The sequence below is a fragment of the Acartia tonsa genome, chromosome 8 (genome assembly GCF_053477335.1).
Source record: "Acartia tonsa isolate MP-2025a chromosome 8, ASM5347733v1, whole genome shotgun sequence".
Classification (NCBI taxonomy): domain Eukaryota; kingdom Metazoa; phylum Arthropoda; class Copepoda; order Calanoida; family Acartiidae; genus Acartia; species Acartia tonsa.
In genome coordinates this window covers 44,259,992-44,285,282 of record NC_137267.1, presented here as the reverse complement: position 1 = coordinate 44,285,282, position 25,291 = coordinate 44,259,992, and the positions used below count along the sequence as shown (strand labels likewise).

Here is a 25,291-nt window from a genome sequence, read left to right as displayed (position 1 = left end):
GACCATTGCATTTTTTGAAGGTTTCTTGATTTTTTCTTGTCCTTTGGTTCATCCACATTTTTTATGATTTGCTGTAGACAATTTTCCGCGTATATTAAGATGAAAGAATTCTTAAATTGGAACCATTTTTATTAGCCCTGAGGCCATGCCATCGGATCTATTTTTAATCTTATAAGTTTTATTTTATTATTCTTGAAAATTGTCTGTAATACGATTCAATATATAATTCTTCAGTATTGCTGAGAACCGTTTCTAATCCAGCGGATATTAATCGGTTTGAAAGCCATACTGGAAAATATGTCTTGTATCCTTAAGACTGGCAGAAAATATTTAAAGAAAATTAGAGATTTAATATTTTTGTGTGACCCTTACCCCTGGTGTTAATGTATTATATATCTGTTTGATATAACTCGAGAATATCAAAGAGAATTCACATGTTTCTCTATATCTCTCTCTCTTTAGCTGACATTCTATCTCTCTCTCTCTCTCTCTTTTTAGCCAGGGAGGGAGGGAAAATTGGGCTGTTTAATACACTAGTCCCCAAAGTTTTGCAATGACGTTTTCTTTTTCGTTGCCTTAACAAGGAATTTTTATTGGATTTTTTGTTGCTTCATCAAGTTGAGTGGTAATCTACAGAAGGAGTAATTTTGTGTATCCTAATTGGAGATGTACATCAATTTATTGGCCATTTTCTTATCACTTTAGATCCCTGCTCTGTAGCTGTCTCTCTAAATATTCCGTTCCTTAAGATTAAATCAACAAGGACAATTATGCCCTTAAGTAGCACAGCAAGGATTAAAAATAGTAGGTCATATGTCCATTAGGTCAAAGGTTTTTAGTCGCAACGACAAAAAAAATTAAGCCCAGTTCACAAAAGACAAAGGTCGACCTATAGAAGCTTCAGGTTGACCGATTTTACAAAGGTATTTGTGGATTGTACTTGTTTAGGTTGACCTACAGAAAAAATCGATCAACCCTTAAAAGTTATTTGCGAACTGGTCATTGGTGTATTTTTGTTTGTAAATTAATTGCAGGTAGACTCAATAAATCCATGTATGTAAACATTCAAATTTTATCATTCTTGGTTATTGGCCAAAGGTTCTTACGGATACAACAGTCCCTAGTTATAGAATAGCTATGCTTCTAAAATAATGGAAAAGCACATTACATTATTATTTGATGTTAATATTTTCCCATACATTTTTATATTTTTTTTCATGAAGAGTTATTTAGAGCCAAATCACAAAAATTACATATTAAAAGGTCGACATTCAAATTTTGTTTTCTTCGTTGATAACAATTACAAAAGCAATATGGAAATTAATAAAAAGATAAAAGCGGCTAAAAGGCTTCATTAACTGCTATGAATGTTAAATGCTTAAATATGCTACATATTGATGTGAATATTAACATGAAAAATTAGAGGTCTAGCTTTAATAGCAGCTGAGTAAATCTCACTTTACCAATATCTTTACGAACCTAAGGTCGAACTATAGAAAAGCTTCACTACTAATAAAAAGGTCGTTTTTCGAATATTGTTTCCTACTGTATAATAAAGTATACGACTATCAAGTTATTAATTTTGTCTTATTTTTATTTTAAAAAATGTATTAAAAATCCAAATCTAATCCAAATTTTAATTTCAGGCTTTGGGAGCTGAGGAGATCAGCAAGAGTAACCCGGTGGTTGTCGCAGAAAAAGTGGCCAAAATTTAAACATCCCACTCCTTTCTCCCTCAAAACAAAAAAAAAACCGCAGAGCATCCCCCTATTCTTCCTCCATCTGCCCCTCCCTCCCTCTCCATGATTCCTAAGTTGTGTGTGGTGGTAACTGGGCAGTTGTCCACCACTAACCTTGTAATTTCTTTCTTGTGGACTCACAGTAGACACACAGTTCATAGTTGACAAATATATCCTCATATATATTTATAGGTAAATAGAACATTTTTATTTAATCTATGTTTTATCAGGAAGGGGGGGATATTGGGCTGTTTATTACACTAGTCCCTAAAGTTTTATAATAACGTTTTCTTATTCGTTGGCTTAATATATTTAAGGACATTAATTTAATTTTGATTGGTTGGTTTATTAAGTTCAGTGTCTAAACGTTGCAACCTCTAATTTTAATCTACAGAAAGGGTATTTTTTTGTATCATTAGTGGTGATATACATCAATTTATCGTCAATTGTCTTATCCCTTTAGATCCCTGAAAGTTTTATAATAATCAAATTAAGCTTGTATGTTACAGCTTATAAAATCAAGAATTTATATTTATGGTCATAGAAATAATCGTTAATTTTTTAACATTGAAATACATTGAAAATCATAAGATAGAAAAAAAGTTTCTCTATGAATAATAAGAAAAACGCAATTTCAAAGTAATCTTACTTATGAAAAAGAATGATAAACAGTCTATAAATAGAAATTTCTTTTCAAGTATTTTTTTTTATGTAGCTCTTTTTCTTTTGATATAACATTTAATCAGAAAAGTTCTTGAAAAGTTTATTGATAAATTAAATGTAATGTTTTTATATTTTTTTTCAGGGAATTTGTTTATAACAACAAGGAAGAGTTGACTGCATAGCGCTGAAAATAAAAACAGGATCTAAACTTATGTCATCCATCTAGCTGCCTACATCATCAATAAGAATTTCTGAACTCCATCCTTCCATAGAGACAGTGTTTAAAAAATAACTCAGAAAAGCCAAAACAAACAAGTGATCCACTGCTTTGTAAAGCTCTTGGTGCTACAATATTTCAATGATTTAACAAGAATTAAAAATAATATTTGTGATGAAGGTTTGTGTTCGTGTTAAGATCCTGTTATTTATGTACAACTTACATACACTTCTGCATATAGTCAAACAGTGAAATGTACACTTTATTTGTGTACATTATTTATGTACAAAAAGAGTGTACACAATTACACCACGTGACTATAATCAAGAGCTGATGTTATTATAAAAGTGATCAATAAAATTGGATTTACCTGCCAATTTTCATTACCAGTGAACTGTTAACATTTCTGTGGATTGTCTGTACCTGGATTTCAACTGCCTGGAATGGCATGGAAAATTCAGGCACTTGATGTCACAGATAATTAGAGTGGCCCTTTTTCTGTGGATTCTTTTTAACATCTTAGATATTCATGTTTCTCTAACATCCTCCTAAATGAATCCATAAAAAAGTGATAAAAATCTGGAAATTACCAGGATCATGAGAGGCCACTTCAAGTTGTAATTAATAATATTATGTAACATTCATCAGTCTAGACAGAGAGATGTGTTTGAAAGTTGTTCCAAAAAGGTGCACTGCAAATTATGTACAATATCAGAGTACATAATGTTAACATCCAATTGTTTGTGTGCTCATTTGAAAACATAACATTGTGCTGTCAGCCTTCCAGAAAATTTAAAACAGTTGTGTGATTTCTGTTATAATAATAAAAGAAAATATGTTGCTTACATAAAAAAGCTTCATATTGTGTATAAAAAGTGATGAAAAATATGTTTTAGTGACATGTTAACTTTGCATAAACAGTATATCACACTTAATATTCCTCTTTAACATTTAATAATATGATTTTGTCCTTGGATTTTATTTTAGTTTTTTTTTTTGAAAAATCCAAAAATTTAGTGGAAAGTTATATTCTAGATATTGTTTGTAAATGTCCCTTGTGTTAATTATTAACCTCGTGTACCTCATTCTATTGAAAACCCAACAACAAATGATGGAGTATGACAAATTGCCATTTCTCGCGGTCATACGCAATGTTGAAAGGGTGACGCAAATTTCAGATTTCGCCATTTGTGATAAATGTATCTTTACATTATGTAGAGAAAAAAGTAAATCAAATTGCGAAAACTGAGATCTGAAATGTGCGTCACCCTTCCAACACTGCGTATGACCACGTACGCCCGCGATAAATGGCAGTTTATTAGTCTCCATCCAACAAATATTATCAAGACTGTTCTCCCCTTATTTTGTTCCCATATTATCATGATTATTTCCACACAATATTTAAGTTTTTTCTCCTTGTTCAAGGGATACTAATATAAACATAGAAGAAAATCCTATTTTTTTAAAACATAAAAATAATTATGCTTGTAATATAACATCATCATTATATAATAATTGTATAAATGCCCCCTCTCTATGATTATAATTCACCATCTTTTGATTATTATATATGTACACTACTGTGCGACACTTTTAATCTGTATCTGTACATAATATTATCATCAATGTTAGTTCAATACCTTAACTAGATTAATTTAGTTTAAAATCCTCTTTCTTCTACACTTGAGGGATAGGTTGTTTGTGGGGGTGGGGGGGGGGGGGGAAGGTGCAATGGGTGATATTTTGGCAGATTTTATTTGCAAAAAAATTTTTTTAAGTCTTTGAATTAATCTTTTCAATTCTTAATCGAACAAAAGCATTTGATAATGAATTTAAAAGAAGTTATTAAATTCGTCAAAGATATTTAAGAAATTTTGAGTTTAAATAATTCTGCCATTATCCATTTTTTTTTCTAACATACCTCTTGCTTGTATGTAAGGTTTTTCAATGTTCAACGTGGTCATTTTATTCTAAAGTTACATAGAAAAATTGCAAGTGTCTTGTGTTTTTCCCTCCACCAAGATGTGGCTAGGTTCTAGTCCCTGCTTCTTAGGGTTAATTTTATAGTTGTGCTTTGTAAGTGAGTTTCTTTGCTTACATAGTGTCCACAGCTATCCTTGAAAATTTGTCACCTTTTTTCTTGAGGTCATTTTATGTCGTAGGTGAATTTTAGTGTGTGTAATGTAAAAAAGTTCTAGTTAAAAATTACCAGTTTCCAAATTTTACAAGAGAATGGGAGGTTGTTAAATTGTCAGCGCTTTTCTTGGTCAATTTTTGCCATTTTACATTTTTCACAATTTTATTAGAAATAATCTGAAAGATAAAGTTAGCTGACAATTTTAGGAGTTAGGATTGGAAATTTTCTCTCTCAAGTGTTCCACACATGTACATTCAAGTAACAAAGTTAAAATTAACTCAAGCTTAAGAATTAATAATTACAAGCCATTTTATTTTACAAAAATAGAAAGAAAATACAAAGTTTTACCTTAAATTTAAAAAAGAAATAGTTGTAAAATAACCTCAATTGTTGTATAAAAAAAAAGGACACGAAGATGGAATTAGCATCTAAATAATATAATAATACTACCTAGTATTTTTTTGACAAAATTTAGAAATTCACATGTATCATACATTCTTATGGAGAGAGGGAAAATTGATGCTCTTATGCCCCAAAAATAAAGTATTTTTCAAGTAAATATAAATTTTTTGTGGTTGATACCTACCTAATTAACGTAAAATAAGTTTCAAGCAGGTTTCAGATTAAAATTCTCTTTTCCATGATAAACAAAAAAGATTTGAGGTTTGGAAATCCTGTGTTTTTTTTGCCGCCATTTTATTGTGCTGCGCATTGGATGCCTCGCTTTACCTTCTCTCTACCAAAATGTCGTCGTAATTGCGCTAGTTTTTTTTTCAGTGTGTGTGTCTGCCCATTTAACACCCGATTTGTGGTCTATGGGTAATTTTCTCTTCAACATATATTTTTTGTGCACTTTGCTCTGTCAGGCACGTGACTTGTCTCTACGTGCCTCAACACTGGCTAGTCAGAGCAATTAGTTTATATGAATACAGCTGATTTTTTTTCTTATTATTATACTAGCTAAAAGTAAAATGTCGCTTTTCTAATATTAATTTAATAATAATATTACTATTATACCATTTCTATAATTTTCTCAATTTTGATTCTTTGTAGTAATTGTAATATTTAACATATAGAATATTAAAAGGGTATTAATTAAGTTCTATTTTTTCTTTAAGAATAAAGAAATAATATTTGTTTTTTAACAATTTTAGTTTTGGTGTTGTAACCAGTTTCAAAATTTAAAATGCACCCATCCACAAATTTCTGTTTATTTGTTTATTTTTGTGTTTTTATTATTATGATTTGAAGTCAGCTGATTTTTACAGTTTAATTTCATAATGATATAAAATCTCCTATAATTATCAACCGCGCGTAAATTTTCGGCGACCAATGCCGCAACACGCGCGGATATTGGCCGCAAAAATTAAGCGCGGCAAAATGTTATCAAGGATTTTTTTCATGTTTTTTATATAGTCCATTTTTTTCTGAATATTGTCATCGTAAATTCTGTCAAATATTATTATGAAGAAATTTGTGTTAATAATTTAGTGATTTTTTGCATATTTTTTTTGCTTTGTTCGACATGCATATTGGTCGTGTTTCACGGGAGTCCATAACAAATTTATTAATAAAAATACTTAATCGTTTTAGTTGTGTTTTTTTTTCTTTTTTAGTAGCGAAGCTACTCTATAATTCACTTTGTCCGTGTAGGGGGAAATGTGATTTTCTCAGTTGTTATTCATGATAGATGGCTGTTTTTTTGTATAGATTCCTACCAATGAGCATCTAGTATGTAATTTAGAAAAATAAAAATATGTGAGAAAGGTTTCGTGATGCGATAAAAGGTTTCGTGATACTTCGAGTTTAGCCAATGCTCTTTTTAATCTTTTGTTCCGTATTCCAATACATTATTTTTGAGCTTTGCTACTTGTGAATGTTGTCATCCTTGTTTTTTTTAAAGCAGAACAGAGCTGCGTTATAACCGGGAATAAGGTATAACCAACAAGCAAAATAAATCTAAAATAATATATTTGGGGGGAAAATGGAGAGGTCGTCAATTTTACGATGTGTTGCCCCCCAACGACAGCTGAAAAACACGTATAGGTTTCGTGATTTTCTTCCGAATTAATTTCGTTATTGGTATGAGCTGCGTTATAACTGGTGAATGTTCGTACGTCTGTCCGGTCCCGATTTGTTTATTAATTTAGATTTAGGTCTAAACATGCGTGGCAATAACCTACCAAAAGCTACAGTGAAAATAGGATGAAACCTGCTACTTCGTTTTTTTCCATGATCCTTAATTTCTAAAGTAGACAAGGATTGTTGGTTATAGTTATTCACATATAATTTAATCCCAGGGAGTAAGGGAGGGGACAATGGATCGAATATTCAATTTTTAGTAGTCTCAAACTTTGGGTACTGGCTTAACGGGAATGTGCAAGAATTTAGCAGTTTTTGACTGAGTTTGGGTACTAGCGCAAAAAATGCCGCTACTCGTTGTTATAGTTTTGAATCTAGCAGACAGAGAGTTGAGAATACACAGCCTCCCTCCATACTCTATTTCACTCCCCTCTCCTCCCATCTCCCTTTTTTTAAGCACACGATAGGAAAAGGGAGAAGGTGGGGGCATAGGGCAAGGGAAATAAACTGGATAAAAAGGGGCAGGCTGGCGTATTGGTTCATAGTTTGGCTGGGTCCAATAATCTTGTAAGATAAAAATCGCACTATAAAACCTCAGTTTATTTCATCAAAAACAAGATGTGATTTCGCTTTGCATGATTTTTTTCTTAGTTTATAATTTTCTAAATTTAATGAACAAACCCTTTACAATTTCCTGCAAATTTTATGGACTAGTGTGGATTTCATGGCCTGTCTTTGAAAACTCTTAAATTGAATTAATTGCCCATTGTCCCCTCCCTTACTCCCTGATTTAATCCAGTGGCGTGCAGAGGATTCTGCAAGGGGGTGTTGATCCTTGTAAATGGGGGTGCACTCTGTACATACTTTAATTCATCTTCGATTGTCTTATCACCTTTGACGGAAGGATACTAGTCCCAAAAGTTATTAATAAGTTTTCTTATTTGTTGACTTAAGAACTTGGACTTGGGGACTTTAAATTGGTTGATTTATTAAGTTGAGTGTACAAATATTTCAACAAATTATTGTAATCTACAGAAGATGGAATTTTGTGTGTCAACATTGAGATTTACATCAATTTATCCGCCCACCTAACATCCCTGGGGTAAACTTCTAATATGGTTCTTTAATGGATATAAAATATTAATCTTGGAAAACAGATGATTAACAAACCCAATTATGATAAACAAAGTTATCTCACCAGTAGATTAAATTCATTGTTGCCAAAGTTTGGACACAGATAGTTTGTATAACTAATAAAGGTAGTAAGACAAGAGAGGTAATGTCTGATTGAGCCAATAGGAGAATCCCATCGGAACCTACATTAAATCTCATTGGTTGAAATTGTGTACACATTTTATTTTAAACGCATGTTTTTTTCATTTCATACATAGATAAAAGTCAGCTGTAAACAATATTATCTCTTAGTACAAAGCTTTACTGAATCAAACTTACTTGCTCAAAAATTTCGTCATAAATTATTTCATTATCAATGCAAAATAATTATTTTCTGATTTTGTGTCATTTATGTACATTAAAAATTTACGGCGGTTATTTGAAAACACCAATGAAATAAATTTAAGGGAATAATAAAAAAATGTGGGAGAGATACTTAAAGGGAAAATGGATCAATAAATATTTTCAAATAGCGCAGCTCTTCTATAACTAGAGTCTGTAAGTTTTTTATGTGTTCGAACATAACATTAAGTATTTGGCCTTAACTATCAAAATAGTTTTAAAACTGATTACTTGGGCTTACAAATAAACTATTTCAGTGTCTTGGCTCGAAAAAGGTCTGTTTTAAAAGCATTTTTGACAGTGTTATGGCCAAATACTTGTGATGCTTTGATCAAACTTACAGACTTTATGGGGATAACCTAACGTCTATATCTAACAGTTTCGATTTGTAGATTTAGGTTTCTAGTATAGTAGTAACGGTGACGCAAAATCAACTAAATTAGCTCCACCCCTGTAAAAGCTGAGCTGGATCTTTAAATCATTTCAATGGTGCGCCAAATCGGGGTGCGCCGAATTTCAGCCAATCACAGCGCGGCATTTTGTGAAATGCTGTGCTCTCATTGGTGGAAAGTTGGCTTACCCCGATTTGGCGCACCATTGAAATGATTCAAAGATCCAGCTCTGGTAATCTTTTGTCTATATGAATTTTTGGTGGTGAGAAGTTTGAATTTCGGCCCAAACGCGTCATAGATAAAGACGTTAAAAGCAGCTTATACCAATAACGAAATTAATTCGGGAAAAAATCACGAAACCTATACGTGTTTTTCAGCTGTCGTTGGGGGGCAACACATCGTAAAATTGACTACCTCTCCATTTGCCCCCCAAATATTATTTTAGATTTATTTTGCTTGTTGGTTATACCTTATTCCTGCGTTATAAGTTATGTTTAATGCTGCTAATCATATGGAAATTTCTTGACTTCGAACAGGCGATACTCTTGCCCATGCACAGTTACAACTTCCAGACAAATCTCGAGCAATCTTCAAAAGTGTTGGTTTACTACTTTATAGAATACTTGCAACTGCGCTCTAGGAGCTACGTATTCGAAGGTGTAAGGAAAGTAGTAGAATAGACTAAAACCAAACTTAGATATAAGAATAGAATAGCCTAAAACCATCCAGGGACCTATAACAAGCTTCAATAAAATGGAGAACTCATTTGGTTCAGTAGTTATCAAAATCTTAAGCTACAGACAAAAAAAACCTTACTACTTTATGTAATAGGATTCAATTATACGTATATTTGTAACTTTCAAATTGTTTGCCATTGTATGCTAGCTATGGACATAATAATTCTTGTTAAATTTCTTTTTTTTTAGAATAAAATATAGTTTTGCCATTCCTATTAGTTCGTTCAACTCTGTTAATTGGGGGAAATAATCAGGGATTTTAAGGGATAAGACAAGCCTTATATTAAAGTAAAAGGATGTTTGTCTGTACCGAATGATCTCACTAAAGGCTGAACAGATTGGGTTCAGCTGAACAAGGTAGCTTCTCATAGGTCCCGGGAAGGTTTATAACTATTTTAGGGGAGAGTACCACCACCCTCCGAAGAGAAATCACAAAAAAAAAATTTTATTTAGGGACTTGAACGCAACATAGAAAAAGCTAACATTTAAAGTGCCACTAGAGGCTTCTAGGGGGCGTAGTCGATAGTAATGATATAAAAGTAATAAAATTAATATCAGTTTTTTTAAACCTATATCATATCCGCCGAAAACTGTCTTCTATATTACGAAGCGGCAAATAACTATTCTTCAAATTGCTTATCCAAATAAAAAGCAATGATGCGCCAATTTTCAATTACACAGACACTAACACATCCAACTACTTTAGCCAAGTAAACATTTAAAAAAAGACAAACATTTGGTAGACCACTGTTTTTGTGATCCATAGGGCCATAATAATGACACGAAAGCATTTAAAATTCAAACTATAAAAAAAAGACATTTGATTACAAAACTTTTATTCTCTAGTTCGACACAAAATATTTAACAACTTTAATTAAACATTACAAATTTGATTATTTAAAAAATAAAATAATCTTCTTGTCACTATAGCTTTAAAACCAATTAATATCCGCTGGATTTGCACCAGTTTGGGCCATAATGAAAAACAATGTATCGTATTACAGACAATTTTACACGAACATTAAAGTAAAAATCGTAAATATTTTTTTTCAATTAAAAATAATTAACAAACATTAAATAATGAGGTTTAACTTGAATCGGACGAGTCCACCCGCACGATGCCGTAGCTTGGACTCCTTCTGACTGGACTAGACCTACTCCTTGATGCTCGCCTCCCTCTCCTTCCACTCCTAGCACTTGATGATGAACTTGAGGAGGTCCTACGCTTGCGTCGTCTGGGAGAGGAGCTTGAACGCCTGCGTGATTTATTTCTTCGACGAGACCTAAATAAATGGATTTAATATTACATGGATGTTACACCAGATTTTCAGTTACTCGCAGCTGGATAAAATGACTATACCTACGCCCACCTTCTTTACCCCATTCCGCCCTACTGGAAGAACGAACTGACCAATTATAGACGACAATTTTCCCCCTGTCATAATATCCACGTATATCTTATATCCATTATTAAGAAGGGATCTTAAGGGATATAACAATTGATGATGATTTGAAAAAAAATTTGAAATCCCCAATTATGATCAACAAATAATTATCTCATGTAGATTTATTGGTGAAAACGTTTGAACACTACTAGTTTGTACAACCCAATTAATTGTCCCTAAAGTTATTTAGCCAACGATTAAAAAAACATGTTTATATAACTCATAAGGGCAGACTCATACAGGTAATTTAAATCTTCCCAAAAAATGTAAAATACTAATCTCGAACAACTATAGAGCTGGATCTTTAAATCATTTTAGTGGTGAGCCAGATCGGAGTGAGCCGAATTTCAGCCAATCACAGCGCGGCATTTTATAAAATGCTGTGCTCTCATTGGTGGAAAGTTGGCTCACCCCGATCTGACTCACCACTAAAATGATTTAAAGATCCAGCTCAGTATTCCCATATAATATTATCTCTTGTATTCATTCGATACCGATTAATATCCGGTGGATTAGAACCGTTTCTCATAAATACTAAAAAATTATGTCTAGCATCGTATTACATCCAGTTTTCTACGAATATTAAAATAAAGCCCGTGCCTTCGGCATCTCGGGGCTAAAAAAATGGTTTAAATATTGAACATTTTATGTACGAGGAAAGCTGTTTATAATACGATGCCAGAAATAAATATTCCTGAAGCGTTACAAACAGACTGACAGTAAAAGTGACTTTTAAACTGATAATTTGAAAGAATCTTAAAATAAACTCAGTCACCTATCTTAAATAAATGCTGAGAAAATGATCACCTTGATCTAGAACTACTACTACTGCTTGATGAAGATCTATTCCTCCTTCTTTTACTTCTTGATCTACTTCTACTGGATGATGACCTGAAATTAAATAGATTTTAGTTCTAATATTAACCGCAAGAGAGCTCTTGTTAGATACAAACATTCTTCTTTATATATTCAGAATGTCTGTCTACCTAAAGCTAAAACCACTGAATTTATATGGCTTTCATGAGTACTAAAAAGGATTGAAAATATTGTGGGAGAGGGTAACCCCTCCCTCCAAAGAGAAATCGCCCCTATTATTTTTTTTTATTTTAAAATACGAAACTACTGAAATAATTCTAAGGACTTTTATTAGGGGATAGCGCGAACGCAGTCCCCCACTATCAAAAATTGTGCGTTCGAGTTACCCACGTTTGGGGTAATCGTAGGGGTCAGCCATACCGGAGTGCAATGGCACAGCCTCACCCTAGAGGAACCGCCTTCTTGATCACGGTTAACCTCCACGCCAGGTAAGTATGCTAGCTTCGGCCGTATGAGAATACCACAAGAAAACATTTTGACAAATTTCTTTATTTCAAACAAATCATTGTTTCTTTTTTAAAAGATATTTTTTGTTAATCCCCAAACAAGACTTTTATTTAATTTATAATAAGTATAAAAGCAAAAATGTGCTTTTTAAGTTTGTAATAAAGATATACAAAATATATTTGGCCACCTAGTAGTAAAAGTTAGAACTAAAATTTTCGAAAAGATTTTTATTTTACAAGGATTCCTATTGGTCAGCTGTTCCGCTTGCTTTGCTCCTATTGGCTGGAAGGTGTAACTAACTGGGATTAAGTTAGTCAGAGGAATAGAAGTAATTAACAATGTAGGAGGGGACATTGGGCTGTTTATTACTCTATTCCCCCAAGTCTTTTAATAACATTTTCTTATTTGTTGGCTTAAAAACCTTGGGGAATTTTATAAAATTTTGATTGGTTGATTCATTAAGTTGAGTGTTCAAACGTTTCAACAAATAATTGTAATCTTCAAAGGGGTAATTTTGTGGCCTCTAAGGGGCGTACCCATTTATAGCCACAGCTTTCTTACCTACGTCTTCTCCTTCTGCCTCTAGATCTACTTCTGGATGCTGAACTACTTCTCCTTCGTCGAGAACCTGATCTGCTTCGCTTTCGTCGGGATCTACTTCGAGATCTAAACATTGAGGATATTGAACTGGTACCCAAAGTTTTATAGCTACAATATAATTTCAGGTGATCAAAAACTTTGGGAACTCTAATTTAGAGTGGTTAGCTCTGAACTAGTAGCGTCTAAACTTTTCAACCAATAATTTTGATCTATAGACGGGGTAATTTTGTTTATCATCAATGTATGTACATCAATTTAATTTTGTTTAGTTTATTAGAATATATTATTGTATTGAAACATTTTTAAACGCAAAACTATTTACATTTTACAATTGTCCGTCCATGCGAACAGCTACAAAAAAGATAGTTTATTAGGAAACGTTAGAATAGCACTATTGATTTTAAGTCTTGATCAAAGATCCTAGTAACGATAAGGTATAGTTAATGATTTTAGAAATAAATAGTCTTTTTCACATGATAGAATCATCCTTCATATTCAAAATCCTTTGAGTTTCAAAACTGTAGGAAAAGAATGGATTTTTTTTTACTCTCATCTTACACAAGATTATCATGTACTCTAATAAAGTGAAAATTGTAGCTGGCTAAAATAACGATACCCCCAACCAACCCCTTTTACCCCATCCCCTCCCCAACTACAGGATGAATGAACTGACCAATAGCAACCTACATTGACGTCGATTTTTTCCTTAGTCATAATATTCACGTATATTCTATATCCACTACAGTCAAGGATACCTGCTTAGAGATCTTTTTCTGCTGGTAAAACCTGGATCTACTGATCTTCGCTGGTGTTCCTGGCTCCAACCAAAGCCTCCAGCTCCACCCCCTGACAAGTTTAGGTTTAAACAAAACAGTCTCCATTTTATTTTAAGTACCTTAAATTCTAAAAAAAATCTTTAATCCTAACTAAAACGACTTGGAAAAATAATCTCTTTATGTGACTTCGTTTCATTAAAAGGTCTTATTTTAATTTTTGCTGTGATGTGAAAACATTCCTTTGGGCCACCATTGATCCACAACTCCACCCCTTTCTTGCTCAGCCTCTCTTTCATGACCACGCCCCCTTCCTGACCCACCAACAGCCCCGCCCCCTCTACCGAATCCAGCCCCAAATGCGGAGGGATTAGGAACCCTCCCAAATTCATCACATTGTTCGCCCCCACCAGTCTCCCTGTAAGCCCCACCTCCTCTAGTTGACACAGAGCTCCACCCCCCGCCTCGTCCAAAGGTTTGTGATTGTCCTAATGGCATAGTAAACTATAAATAACGGGGCAGGTAGCTAAATCTACCTGAAAACTATTTCCGGCGTTATTTCCAGTACGGCTTTGAACCCGATTAATATCAGCTGGATTAGAGCCGGATCTCAGCCATGCTGAAAAATTATGATTGCATTGTATTATATACAGTTTCATACGAATTTACAACTGGTTTTAATCTAATGTACATTTTTATATCCGCGGAAAAATATTTATAATACGATGCGATAAATAACTATTCCACTAAAGCTTCAAAACCGATTAATATCCACTGGATTAAAATCCAAAACAAAAATAGTTTATCTATCCTACAACAAATTGATCTTTTATTTTACAATCCGCGGAAATCTGTCTTTTTTGATGCAAAGGAACAGTAAATCATAATACAATAATAATAAAGAAAATTCGGTGCCTTATTTTGTAATTGTAAATTTAATGTTTATATTATAATATGTCCTTTAGAGTAGTTGATACCTATGAAATCAAAGTTTTAAAAATCTAGCCGCAAAAGATCTAAAGGGGGGGGGGGGGGGGGGTTTAATGCAACCATCTCATAATCAGTGAGCAAATGGCACTTACAATTCGAATTTAGATCTGAAATTTTTCATGAGTAATCCTTGGTAGGTCTATTTTCCCTAAATCGAACAAAAAGTTGAAAAAGTAATGGCTAACGGCTCAGCCGTTTAGCCGTTTTTTGGCTATTTTTAGGGCAAATCTGCCATAAATTATGTAGGAAACAACTTTTTGACACATATTTTTGCTTAAAATCATGTGAAATGATACAAAAAAAAACATTTTTAGATTTCTAGTACCAGCAACTAGCGGCTAGAAACGTTTGAAAACGTTTTGGAGCAGCATAGAGTATTATGTGGAGATAGGTTTCGTGATGATTTCCCTTGAAAATAGTTTTAAAAATGGCTAAACTGATGAGCCGTTAGCCGTTACTTTTCCAACTTTTTGTTCAATTTAGGGAAAATAGACCTACCAAGGATTACTCATGCAAAATTCCAGATCAAAATTCGAATTCTAAGTGCCATTTGCTCACTGATTACAAGATGGTTGCATTAAACCCCCCCCCCCCCCCCTTATTGAATAGCCTTCTATGCCTGGATGATTATTGTCTCGAGATCCGTGTGTAGAAAATCCACCAGCTTCAAACCGGTTTTCTGAACTTTTATCCTCTATATTGTAATCACCATAATCTAATAAAAACATAATATTCAATTTAGTAGCGAAGCTACTCGCCAACTCACTTTGTCTGGCTGTCCGTCCGTTTGACAGTAAGTTAGAGAATCAGTAAATATATTGCGAATTTTTTTTTTCATCTGCTATTTCAGATAGACAGCAGAAAATTTAAGTAAAGATTCTAATGACCTATGCATATCTAGTCTATACATTGTTTTGTCCGTCTATCCGTCGTTCATGCTTCAAAAGACAAAAAAAAATAGTTATTTCTCGCATCGTATTAGAGACAGCTTTCCGCGGATAGAGAATGTACAATTATAAAATTAAAACCAGGGCTAAAAAAAACTGGTTTTAATCTTATGATTGTACATTTTTATAATCGTAGAAAGCTGGATATAATACGATGCTAAACATAGTTTTTTCGTATGGATGAGAACCGGTTCCTATCCACCGGATTCGAATAAATACGAGAAATAATCTTATGAGTTATTACAACTCAACATCTGCTCTGTAACTAACTTTTTCCGCTACTTATAGATGTTGTCATCCATGTTTGTATACAAGTTGAGCTACTGATATTTGATTACCTAATGACTTATTTGACTGGCTGTTATCATGTTTAGTAGGTCCAAGATGACTGTATGACGACACTGGTAACTGTTTAGAAGGTGCTAGATGACTGTATGCCGACAATGGTAACTGTTGCCGACTATTTGGAGTTATATCTTCTCCGTATTCACTTATTGCCTTCTTTGGAGCACTCTGAAACATTGAAATGAATTATTATTACTTAAATAGATCTTACACCAGATTATCATGTATTCTAATAAAAAGAAACTTATAGCGGGCTTGGATAACGATACCCTCATCCCCTCCGACTAAATGGAAGAACTGACCAATAAATGAGTCCAAATTAGCAATAAAATAGACATACAGCCTTTTAATGAGGATTATAAAGTTGCTACGCTCAGGGGCTGCTATTCAGCCAATTAATTCCATTAGAAATTGCCGAAAATTAAATATAGGTAGATAAAAGGGAAGGGGGTTGAGGCCCTGAGGGGAATTTTTCACTTATAATTGTTTGTCAGAATCTTATTCCCTGACTGCGCGAGGATTTTATTTATTTAATTTATTACTTTAAAGATCATATGTTAAGTAGCCATCAAGAGATGGCCTCAGAGAAATAGTAGAATTCTCAATTATTGCCCCCCATACACGGAAATCTTTAGTAAAAGGCGAAAGATTTATTCGGTATGTGTGGAAAGCTTGAGCTAGCATGAAATGTGAGTTTAAATGTACAGTTAGACGTAATTTTGAAATTATAAAGTTTTGTATTCTATAAATGTTCTTTTTCAACAAAAATATGTCCACAATGTTCATTAATTCAAAATATATTAATAAGATAAACAAATTATACTAAAAATAAGTGTATATTTAAAATTTTGAGACTAATACGTAAAGTCTTTCACCCCCTGGTGGCCAAACTTTAAACTAAAATCCCGGTTTCTGAAATGTGTTGCCTAGAAAATTTGGACCAATAAGAGACCACTAGACGGGAAAATCCACCAATGAGATTGAACTTCCCCTTTTTGTGCTTGACTTGCCCTAATAGTCACAAAACAAAAGGGGACGGTGAATGGGGGTAAAGCAAAAGAGGTGACTAAATAATTTTAACATGGAATCGTTTTAAACACGGAGCGAAGCTACTCGCTAAATGGAAATATTTTTATTTCGATGATATTAAGTTTACAAATTATTATGATATATAGGGTTGATTTTAAATTTTTTTTTACATTTTTTAGAGTTAATTTTTAATAGATTTTTTTCAGTAACAGATCATAGTTTTTGCTTATAAGAATCGTCTAGTCGTTTTTAAACTTTGAATGCTAACTTCTGTGACAATAATATACTTTTAGAAAAGCATTAAAAAAATTCCATATGTCCATTTTAAAAATATTTCTTTTTAGTTTTTGGACAATTTTCCCCGATATTAAGAAATATTGATTTATAGGGCGATTAGGCACAGTGTTAAAATTTCGATGTATCTCAGATCCTGTATAATCTTTATTTATAAGGAATTTTTGTAAAGAATTCTATGTAATGCAGGAATAAGGTATAACCAACAAGCGAAATAAATAATATTTGGGGGGCAAATGGAGAGGTCAATTTTACGATGTGTTGCCCCCCAACGACAGCTGAAAAAACGTATAGGTTTCGTGATTTTTCCCCAAATTAATTTGATTGTTAAGGTAAAGTGAAAATAATGTGTAATAAATGCATTGTTACTTGTTGTTTATTGAATTGTCCCGGATATAAAAACAAGGATGACAACATCCATAAAAGCGAAGCTCTGAAATGGAAGGACAAACGAACATTAACACTTGTAGATTGTCAGAACTGAATTAGCAGAATATTAATGCATCAGTACAAACAATATTGTAAGTAAATTTGTTGCAAAACTGCATAAATAGATGATACTGTTTAAGGACATACTTACATTTTTGGGACTTGTTTATAGAGATGCTTTGCTTAAAACATTATACCTTGTTGTAATAGGAATCAGTTTTTAAAAAATCAGAAGAATCGGATAATTGTAACATACAAAAATTTGTTGTCAAAAGAGTTAAAAAGTCGACATGTTTCAAATGGACGTACGGACATTCTGGTATTGATTATAGAGTTGCTATGCTTTCTAAATTGTACCTTACTACTACAGGAATCATCCATGCAAAGTTTATAATCGATACGACAATTCTAACCTGTTTAAATTAACGAAAAGAGCTAACTCTCTGTGACGGACGTACGGACGAACCGACCCTAATCATAGAAAAGCTTCGCTTTTAAAAACGTGGATATATTGACTTGACAGGGCCGGGGGAAATTTGTTGTATTTATAGGTTGCTTATATGGGTCTCATTTTATTTTAGCCAGATGCGAGTTTCACTTTATTAGAGTAAATGAAAATCTAGTGCAACATCCAAGTAATAATATATCAATTATTTTCACATGAAGCTAAATTTTGGATATCCAAGTTTTTGTATTTTTGAGGGATGTAAAAATATCAAGGGGGGGGGGGATTAAGGCTTAGGGGGGTAATTATAGCTTGAGATGGGTACGTCGGGACCTTCTAGGGAAGCGGTTAGCAAGATCCTTTGGTACAGACAGACATCCTGTAACTTTAATATAAGGAGGTTTTTATATTAATATTGTCTTGTAGTTAAGCTTGGTTTGATGTTGTAATCCTTGTTCTATACGAGTTAATATTGCATAAATTTTTTTATTTTATAGCTAAAGAATGTAAAACTTACCTTGGTTGGTTCAGAATCTTTGTTAGTTGAAGTGGTAGGGGTTCCTTTGGCCTTCTTTCTCATTGCATTCATCAATTTGTTGGCCATTAGACTCTTTGCATCTATTTTCTTTACTTCCTTACTCTTTACAATACTAGGAGATGCTTTACTTGTACTGGCCTATAATAATATAGAGATTAGACTCTTTGCATCTATTTTCTTTACTTCTTTACTCTTCACAATACTAGGAGATGCTTTGCTTGTACTGGCCTATGATAATATAGAGATTAGACTCTTTGCATCTATTTTATTGACTTCTTTACTCTCATAAGGAAAAAGGATAAGAGGATGAATACTCACCCCTTTTTCATGGTAAAATACTACTTCCCCATCCCTAAATTTAGAAGCAGACGAAAATCAAAAGCCGCCCAGGGCTTTTTGTAAGTCAATCATAAATAATAATGTGAATAAAAAGAAAAGCGATATTTAGCAAACAGCCGTGGGCGGTCAGAATCAGCTGAATGTTCATTATGAAAAAAAATTTCCCCCTTTTTAGAAATAGAAGGATTCATCTTTCATGAACAAATTTTTTTAAATAAAAATAAAATTCTATGTAATTTTTAATTAAAACATTAAAACGAAAATATCTAATCTAATATTCTTGCCCTAAATATGGAAATAGTAAAAAGTAAAAAAATATTTTTTAAAATAATTTTTAATCCTCCCATTTGAAAAGTAGTGGAATAGCAATAAATTTTAGCGCGGCAACAGCGCTGAGTAGGCCTCTAGGCCCACTGCCTATTTTCGTCTTCTAGTTGCTTCGATTCCTCTCTTTTATTTTTTTCTCTATGTTTACTCTTTATAAAACTAGGAGATGCTTTACTTGTACTGGCCTAGGATAATTTTGAGATTAGACTCTTTGCATCTATTTTCTTTACTTCTTTGCTCTTTATAATACTAGATGATGCTTTACTAGTACTGGGTTATAATAATAAAGAGATTAGACTCTTTGCATCTATTTTATTGACTTCTTTACTCTTTATAAAACTAGGAGATGCTTTACTAGTACTGGGTTATAATAATATAGAGATTAGACTCTTTGCATCTATTTTATTTACTTCTTTACTCTTTATAATACTAGGAGATGCTTTGCTTGAACTGGCCTATGATAATTTAGAGAGTAGACTCTTTGCATCTATTTTCTTTCCTTCTTTACTATCTATAATACTAGGAGATGCTTTGCTTGAACTGGCCTATGATAATTTAGAGAGTAGACTCTTTGCATCTATTTTCTTTACTTCTTTACTATTTATAATACTAGGAGATGCTTTGCTTGAACTGGCCTATGATAATTTAGAGAGTAGACTCTTTGCATCTATTTTCTTCACTTCTTTGCTCTTTATAATACTAGATGATGCTTTACTAGTACTATAAAAATTTAGAGATTAGAGCATACTTATTCTTAAGCTTTTAGTTACTAATATATTATTGACTTACTGGCCCTAGATATTAAAGGGATAGTTGTATGAATTGCATTTAAAAATTTTGACTTTTACAAGCATAAGTTACAAGAATACCAACTAACATATTTAATTTTGTATTACAATATATAGCAATCAATCAGGCAGCACCAAAATAGTCATCATGTTGTTTTTGTCAAAACAGGACAGCAATTTATGTTGCACAGGTATATCAAAAAAATATAATTTTCAAGTCTTGTTTTTTATAAAACTTCCTGGTAGAAAATTGAAATTCTTCAAAATATATGTCCTATAGATGTAGTTCGAACTATTGAACAAAAAAAAATATGCAGTTCACTAAATTAAGTTTAAATGCACTTCGTGCAACTACCCCTTTAAGCTCTAAGCTTCTTTTTTTTCTTTTAAATTTTTACTTCAACTTCTCTGAATCCTTTTTAGGCTTCTTTATTTCAAAAGTCTTAATAAATATTTTCGGGTTTTTCATTCTATATATTCGTTGTATCTTTTTTATAATAAATTCAAGATGAATAAAAAAACGGTAAGAAATTTGTTTTCAGTAAGATTTGGAGCCGATTAATATCCGCCGGATTAGAACCGGTTCTCGGCCATACTTAAAAATCATAAACAGGATCGTATAACAGACAATTTTACACAAATATTAAAATAAAAACAGCCATAAAGGCTAAAAAAAATAATTTTTAATTCTATTTTTCATTTTAATATCCGCATAAAGGTGTCTATAATACGATGCTAAAAATAACTATTACCTCATTTTCATTGTTTTGTCTGATGGACTTGGCAAAAACCCCGCCAAAATCGGCCGGGTCATCTTGATCCAACTGAACGGTCAGCTTATACCCTCCAATACTCCGCCCATGGAATCTTGTAATACAAATTGATTATTAAGAACCAACCAATTAAAATTCAATACAAATCTCCAAAGTTTTGAAGACAACGAATAAGAAACGTCAATTTAAAAACTTTTGGGACTTGTGTAATAAACAGCCCTATGTCCCCTCTCTCTCTCTTATGATAAGGAAAAAAACTGCTATTGCAGAATTATCTATAATACAAAGTAGAACAATGTCTGTCTGTCCGTCCGTCTGTCTGTCTGTCTTAAGATCTCGGTAACCACTGAACCGATCGGATTCTACTCTTCAGGGAATACACCTACTGGTCATGTGGTGGTTTTAGGCTATTTTCTTGGGGGGTGGGACAACCCCAACCCCCCAAAAATCAAAAAATCCCCCCCCATTTATTTTTTTTTTGTAGAAGATTTCCTTGGTCCTTTTACGTATTTCGTACAAAAAAAATTTTGTATCACCTCTTGGGGCAAAGCCCCTAGAGGATAGGGGCGAAGCCGCTAGTATTATTATAATTTAAGATTGAATTCCATTCCCTAGTTTTATCACTTAAAGAATGATTTTAGAATATACAATTACACAGATATTATGATAGGGGAAAAATTGTCGTCAATTTAAGTTGCTAACATGGAATTAATTTACTTCATTGGTCAGTTCGATCATCCAGTAGGAGGGGTGGAGATGGAGAAAATGCAATTGATGGGGAATAACTTTATTATAGCCCTCTACGAGTTTCTCTTTATTAGAGAACATAAAAATCTGGTGTAACATTGAAGTAATAATATCATGTCCATTTTTTAAACAAATGTTTTGCTCACCTTTCCACTGCTTTGTCTGTGTATTCCTGTAGTACAGTTACATATCCGTACTGCAAGGAATCACCAGCGGAATTTCTCATCACCTGCAAATAAAACAACTTCATTTGCTAGACCTTTGTCTAAAAGTCCTAATTATAAGAAAGCGTTCAAAGATGTTCCCCAGGGCCCCAGTTAAGAATATCTGATTGTATATCTGTACCGAAGGATCTCGCTAACCGCCGAACCGATTTGTAGCTTTTCTAAGGTCCTGGGAAAGTTTATAGCTATTTTGGGGGAGAGTATTACCACCCTCCCAAGAAAAACCAAACCTAGCTCCTCCCCCTACCCCCAAAAAACAACTAAATTTCTCTTGAGGACTCTAAGGGAGTAGCAGCTAGTGCTTGGTATACAATTATTCGTTAGTTTAGAAACTCTCGGTACTTTAATTAAATCTTGATTGGTTGGTTTACACTCGCAATGTTTAAACTTTTCTGCCAATAAATTTAAACTACTGAAGGGGTAATGAAAGGATGTAGGTCAAATTACCACCCATTGTCAAATCCCTTAACTGATAGATAAAATAAGTAAAATTATCGGAGCAATAAAAAAAATAAGTTTCTACCTTGCTGTTAAGAACTGGTTGGTTTGGTCCTTCCTGAATACTGTTAAACATTCTGCACAAGTCATCATCACTGGATAGGGGATCTATATTTCCTGAAGAAAAAAAACAAGGATGTAATCAAAATAAGGGATCTAAAAGGATAAGACAATGGCCGAAAAACTGATTTAAATCCCCAATGATGATACACAAAATTAGCCCTTCTGTAGATTTCAATTAAAGGTTGCAACGTTTGGACTCCCGCCTTAATGAACCAACCAATCAAAATTGAATTAAAGTCTCAAATAAGAAAACATTATTATAAAACTTTGGGGACAAGTGAAAAAAAAACAGCCCAATATCCCCTCCCTCTCTGAAGATAGATAGTGGCTAAGTCCCTAGCATCTAGAGATCCTGTATCAGATGGGTCAGGGAGATGCATAGTGTACATAGTAGTTTTTTTAATAGGACAAAAGTATTGGTTATTATAACCCACTTGCCATTATAAGAAATTTATAATCTATCCTATTATATAAAGTATTAAGCGTTTTTTGTCTGTCCCGAAGGATCTCGCTAACCGCTGAACCGATATTTTTCTCCTTTACAGTGAAGCTTCTTATAGGTCCTGGGAAGGTTTTAAACTATTTTTGGGGAGGGTGTCTTCATCCCCTCCCCCCCCAAAAAAAATATTTTTTTTACCTTTTTAAAACTCAAATTTAAGATGGGATGCGGTCGACTTTTCCCCCTCCTACCTTAAGTGTCCCTAGAGGCTTCTAGGGGCGCAGCCGCTAGTATCTTAATATAGACTATAGGATTATGACCAATTTAAAGGGTGTGAAAAAATGTGTATATTTTTAAAATCAAATTGTGCGGCTTGAGTTAATAGTAAAAAAAATTTTATGCATATCGTTAGAATCGTCATATACTCTAGTTTTTGGGTGTTTAAGAAATATTCCTGTGCTACGACGTACAGTTTAGGAGCTACGTGGTAAAATGTCCCTACTTAAAACTTTTCAACCTTTCTCACATTTTCCAACGTAGCTTCTATACTACAAATAGCATGAATATGATACATATATTTCCAAAAACTAGAGTTTATGACAATTCTAATCCTTTAAATTGGTCATGATCCAAAAATCTTCCAAAATTAGGTACTTTGAAAAAAAACAGTTTTTAAGGCATAATTCGTTGAAAATCGCTAAATATATTTTTCTGATAAAAATGTCCCAAGTGTGTTATATTAAGCAATACTTTTGTCCTATTAAAAAAAAAAAACACCCTGTATAAAGGCACTGGCTAAAAAAACTAATTTTAATCATATATTTGTACATCATTCTTTATTTTCAAGAAAACTGGATATAATACGCGCGATGCTACAAATATTTTTTTGTATGGATGAGAACCGATTTCGAATGAATACGAGAATAGTTATTTCTCGCATCGTATTATAAACGGCTTTCCGCGGATATAGAATGTACAATTATAAGATTAAAACTATTTTTTTTAGCCCCGAGGTGCCAAAAAACTGGTTTTATTCTTATGATTGTACATTTTTATATTCGTAGAAAGCTGGATATAATACGATGATAGACATAGTTTTTTCGTATGGATAAGAACCGGTTCCTATCCACCGGATTCCAATGAATACAAGAAATATCTTACCTACATACAACCTTTCCCCTTTAAGGACGACATCTCTGAAATCTGTCATATTATCACGGAACATACGCACCTCAAGCCTAATTAAAAGAGTTTATTTCAATTATGATTAATTTTCTAAATTAGGTTAGGTTAAGAACTTTGAAGCCCCACAAGTCTAGTGCCAAGTTGCTTAGGGAGTAAGGGATGGAACTATGGGCAATTAATTCAATTTAAGAGTATTTGCTGAAAGACCTTGAAATCCAGATTAATCCAGCAAATATGGAGGAAATTTTAAAGGGAGAGTTAATACAATACAGAAAACAATAAAATAAGAAGAAAGTTCAAAGAAAAAAGCATTCATTTGAAAGTTATATTACCAGCACATCAGACTGACGTAACCATTATGTAATTAATAACTAGAAAAATCTCCCTGGAACCCATTCAACCAATAGCCCCATAACCCAAAATTTAATTTGATTCTTAGATTATTTATTAAACAAATATCAAAATAAAGTTTTTATGTATGAAATGATATTTTCTGGAGAGAAAAAAATTGTTAAAACCAGCCACATCATAACAAATTAAGTTTATTGATACTTGTCTGCAATATTCAAAATTAACAAACGAGTTAGCGGCATTCTGTGCGCTAGTACCCAAAGTCAGTCAGAAACTGCTAAATTATTGCACATTCCCTTTAAGCCAGTACCAAAAGTCTGAGACTCCTAAAAATTGAATATTCGATTCATTGTCCCCTCCCTTACTCCCTGCAAGTTGCTGAAAACAAAATTTTTGGAGACAATTGTTTTAGAGACCCCTAGGGCCTAACAAAGAACTAAAAATCGTAAGGTACATTTTTTTGAATCTTTGGTAAAGATAAAAAACTACCTAGGTCTTTTTACAAACAGTAAGGGTAGGTAGTTCTTTTACATAAAACCATTAAAACATAAACTTTTACTGTTCAATAAATTTTTTGTATTTGAAATAATTTTTTGTTAACAATATTGAATAAATAAATACTTTTTTAATAAGAAAATCAATTTGTATAATCGATTTTCTAAGTAATTTTAATAACTTTTTCTTTTCAAGTGGCAATATAAACCTTTTACAAAATCTAATAGTTAAAATAAAAACATAATTGGGATATTATGTAATGTAATAACATTATTCAAAACAATATTCTTTCATAACTTTCAAAAAAAAACTAATTGTCAGAAAGCCTGTATAACTTCTTTTTAAAATAATAGCGGCTACGCCCCACAAAGACTCTAGGAAGGACACTTGAGGAATTAGTTATAGTTATATGCCTTTCCAGG

General features: G+C 32.9%; 2 protein-coding genes and 2 non-coding genes across 9 annotated transcripts in view; 1 reads left to right on the top strand and 3 right to left on the bottom strand.

The window, feature by feature from the left end:
- drn (zinc finger AN1-type doctor no) overlaps nt 1–6,348 on the top strand; it is a 62,903-nt gene extending 56,555 nt beyond the window's left edge. The window contains exons 7-9 of one of the 4 annotated variants that reach the window (XM_080170574.1): nt 1,647–1,931; nt 2,545–4,246; nt 5,929–6,348. In XM_080170574.1, coding sequence (XP_080026700.1) covers nt 1,647–1,715 — 69 coding nt within the window. In that variant the 3' untranslated portion in view covers nt 1,716–1,931; nt 2,545–4,246; nt 5,929–6,348. Of the gene's footprint in view, nt 1–1,646; nt 1,932–2,544 lie in introns of all 4 variants that reach the window. The other 3 variants (XM_080170573.1, XM_080170572.1, XM_080170575.1) reach the window with 3 other exon arrangements.
- Nucleotides 6,349–10,301: 3,953 nt separating this feature from the next.
- The window catches only part of LOC145327048 (uncharacterized), a 45,248-nt gene continuing 30,258 nt past the window's right edge, over nt 10,302–25,291 (bottom strand). For all 3 annotated transcript variants that reach the window (XM_080170560.1, XM_080170561.1, XM_080170559.1), the window contains 12 exons: nt 24,000–24,076; nt 22,362–22,453; nt 21,761–21,843; nt 20,847–20,961; nt 18,620–18,778; nt 15,899–16,073; nt 15,233–15,328; nt 13,868–14,111; nt 13,606–13,698; nt 12,812–12,916; nt 11,735–11,818; nt 10,302–10,765 (listed from right to left, as the gene is read on the bottom strand). In XM_080170560.1, coding sequence (XP_080026686.1) covers nt 10,570–10,765; nt 11,735–11,818; nt 12,812–12,916; nt 13,606–13,698; nt 13,868–14,111; nt 15,233–15,328; nt 15,899–16,073; nt 18,620–18,778; nt 20,847–20,961; nt 21,761–21,843; nt 22,362–22,453; nt 24,000–24,076 — 1,519 coding nt within the window. In that variant the 3' untranslated portion in view covers nt 10,302–10,569. The remainder of the gene's footprint in view (nt 10,766–11,734; nt 11,819–12,811; nt 12,917–13,605; nt 13,699–13,867; nt 14,112–15,232; nt 15,329–15,898; nt 16,074–18,619; nt 18,779–20,846; nt 20,962–21,760; nt 21,844–22,361; nt 22,454–23,999; nt 24,077–25,291) is intronic.
- Nucleotides 12,075–12,239, bottom strand: LOC145327322 (U1 spliceosomal RNA). The gene has a single exon (XR_013882151.1). It is a non-coding gene; the product is annotated as a U1 spliceosomal RNA (small nuclear RNA).
- On the bottom strand, nt 16,469–16,584 carry LOC145327325 (U5 spliceosomal RNA). Its single transcript, XR_013882153.1, has one exon. It is a non-coding gene; the product is annotated as a U5 spliceosomal RNA (small nuclear RNA).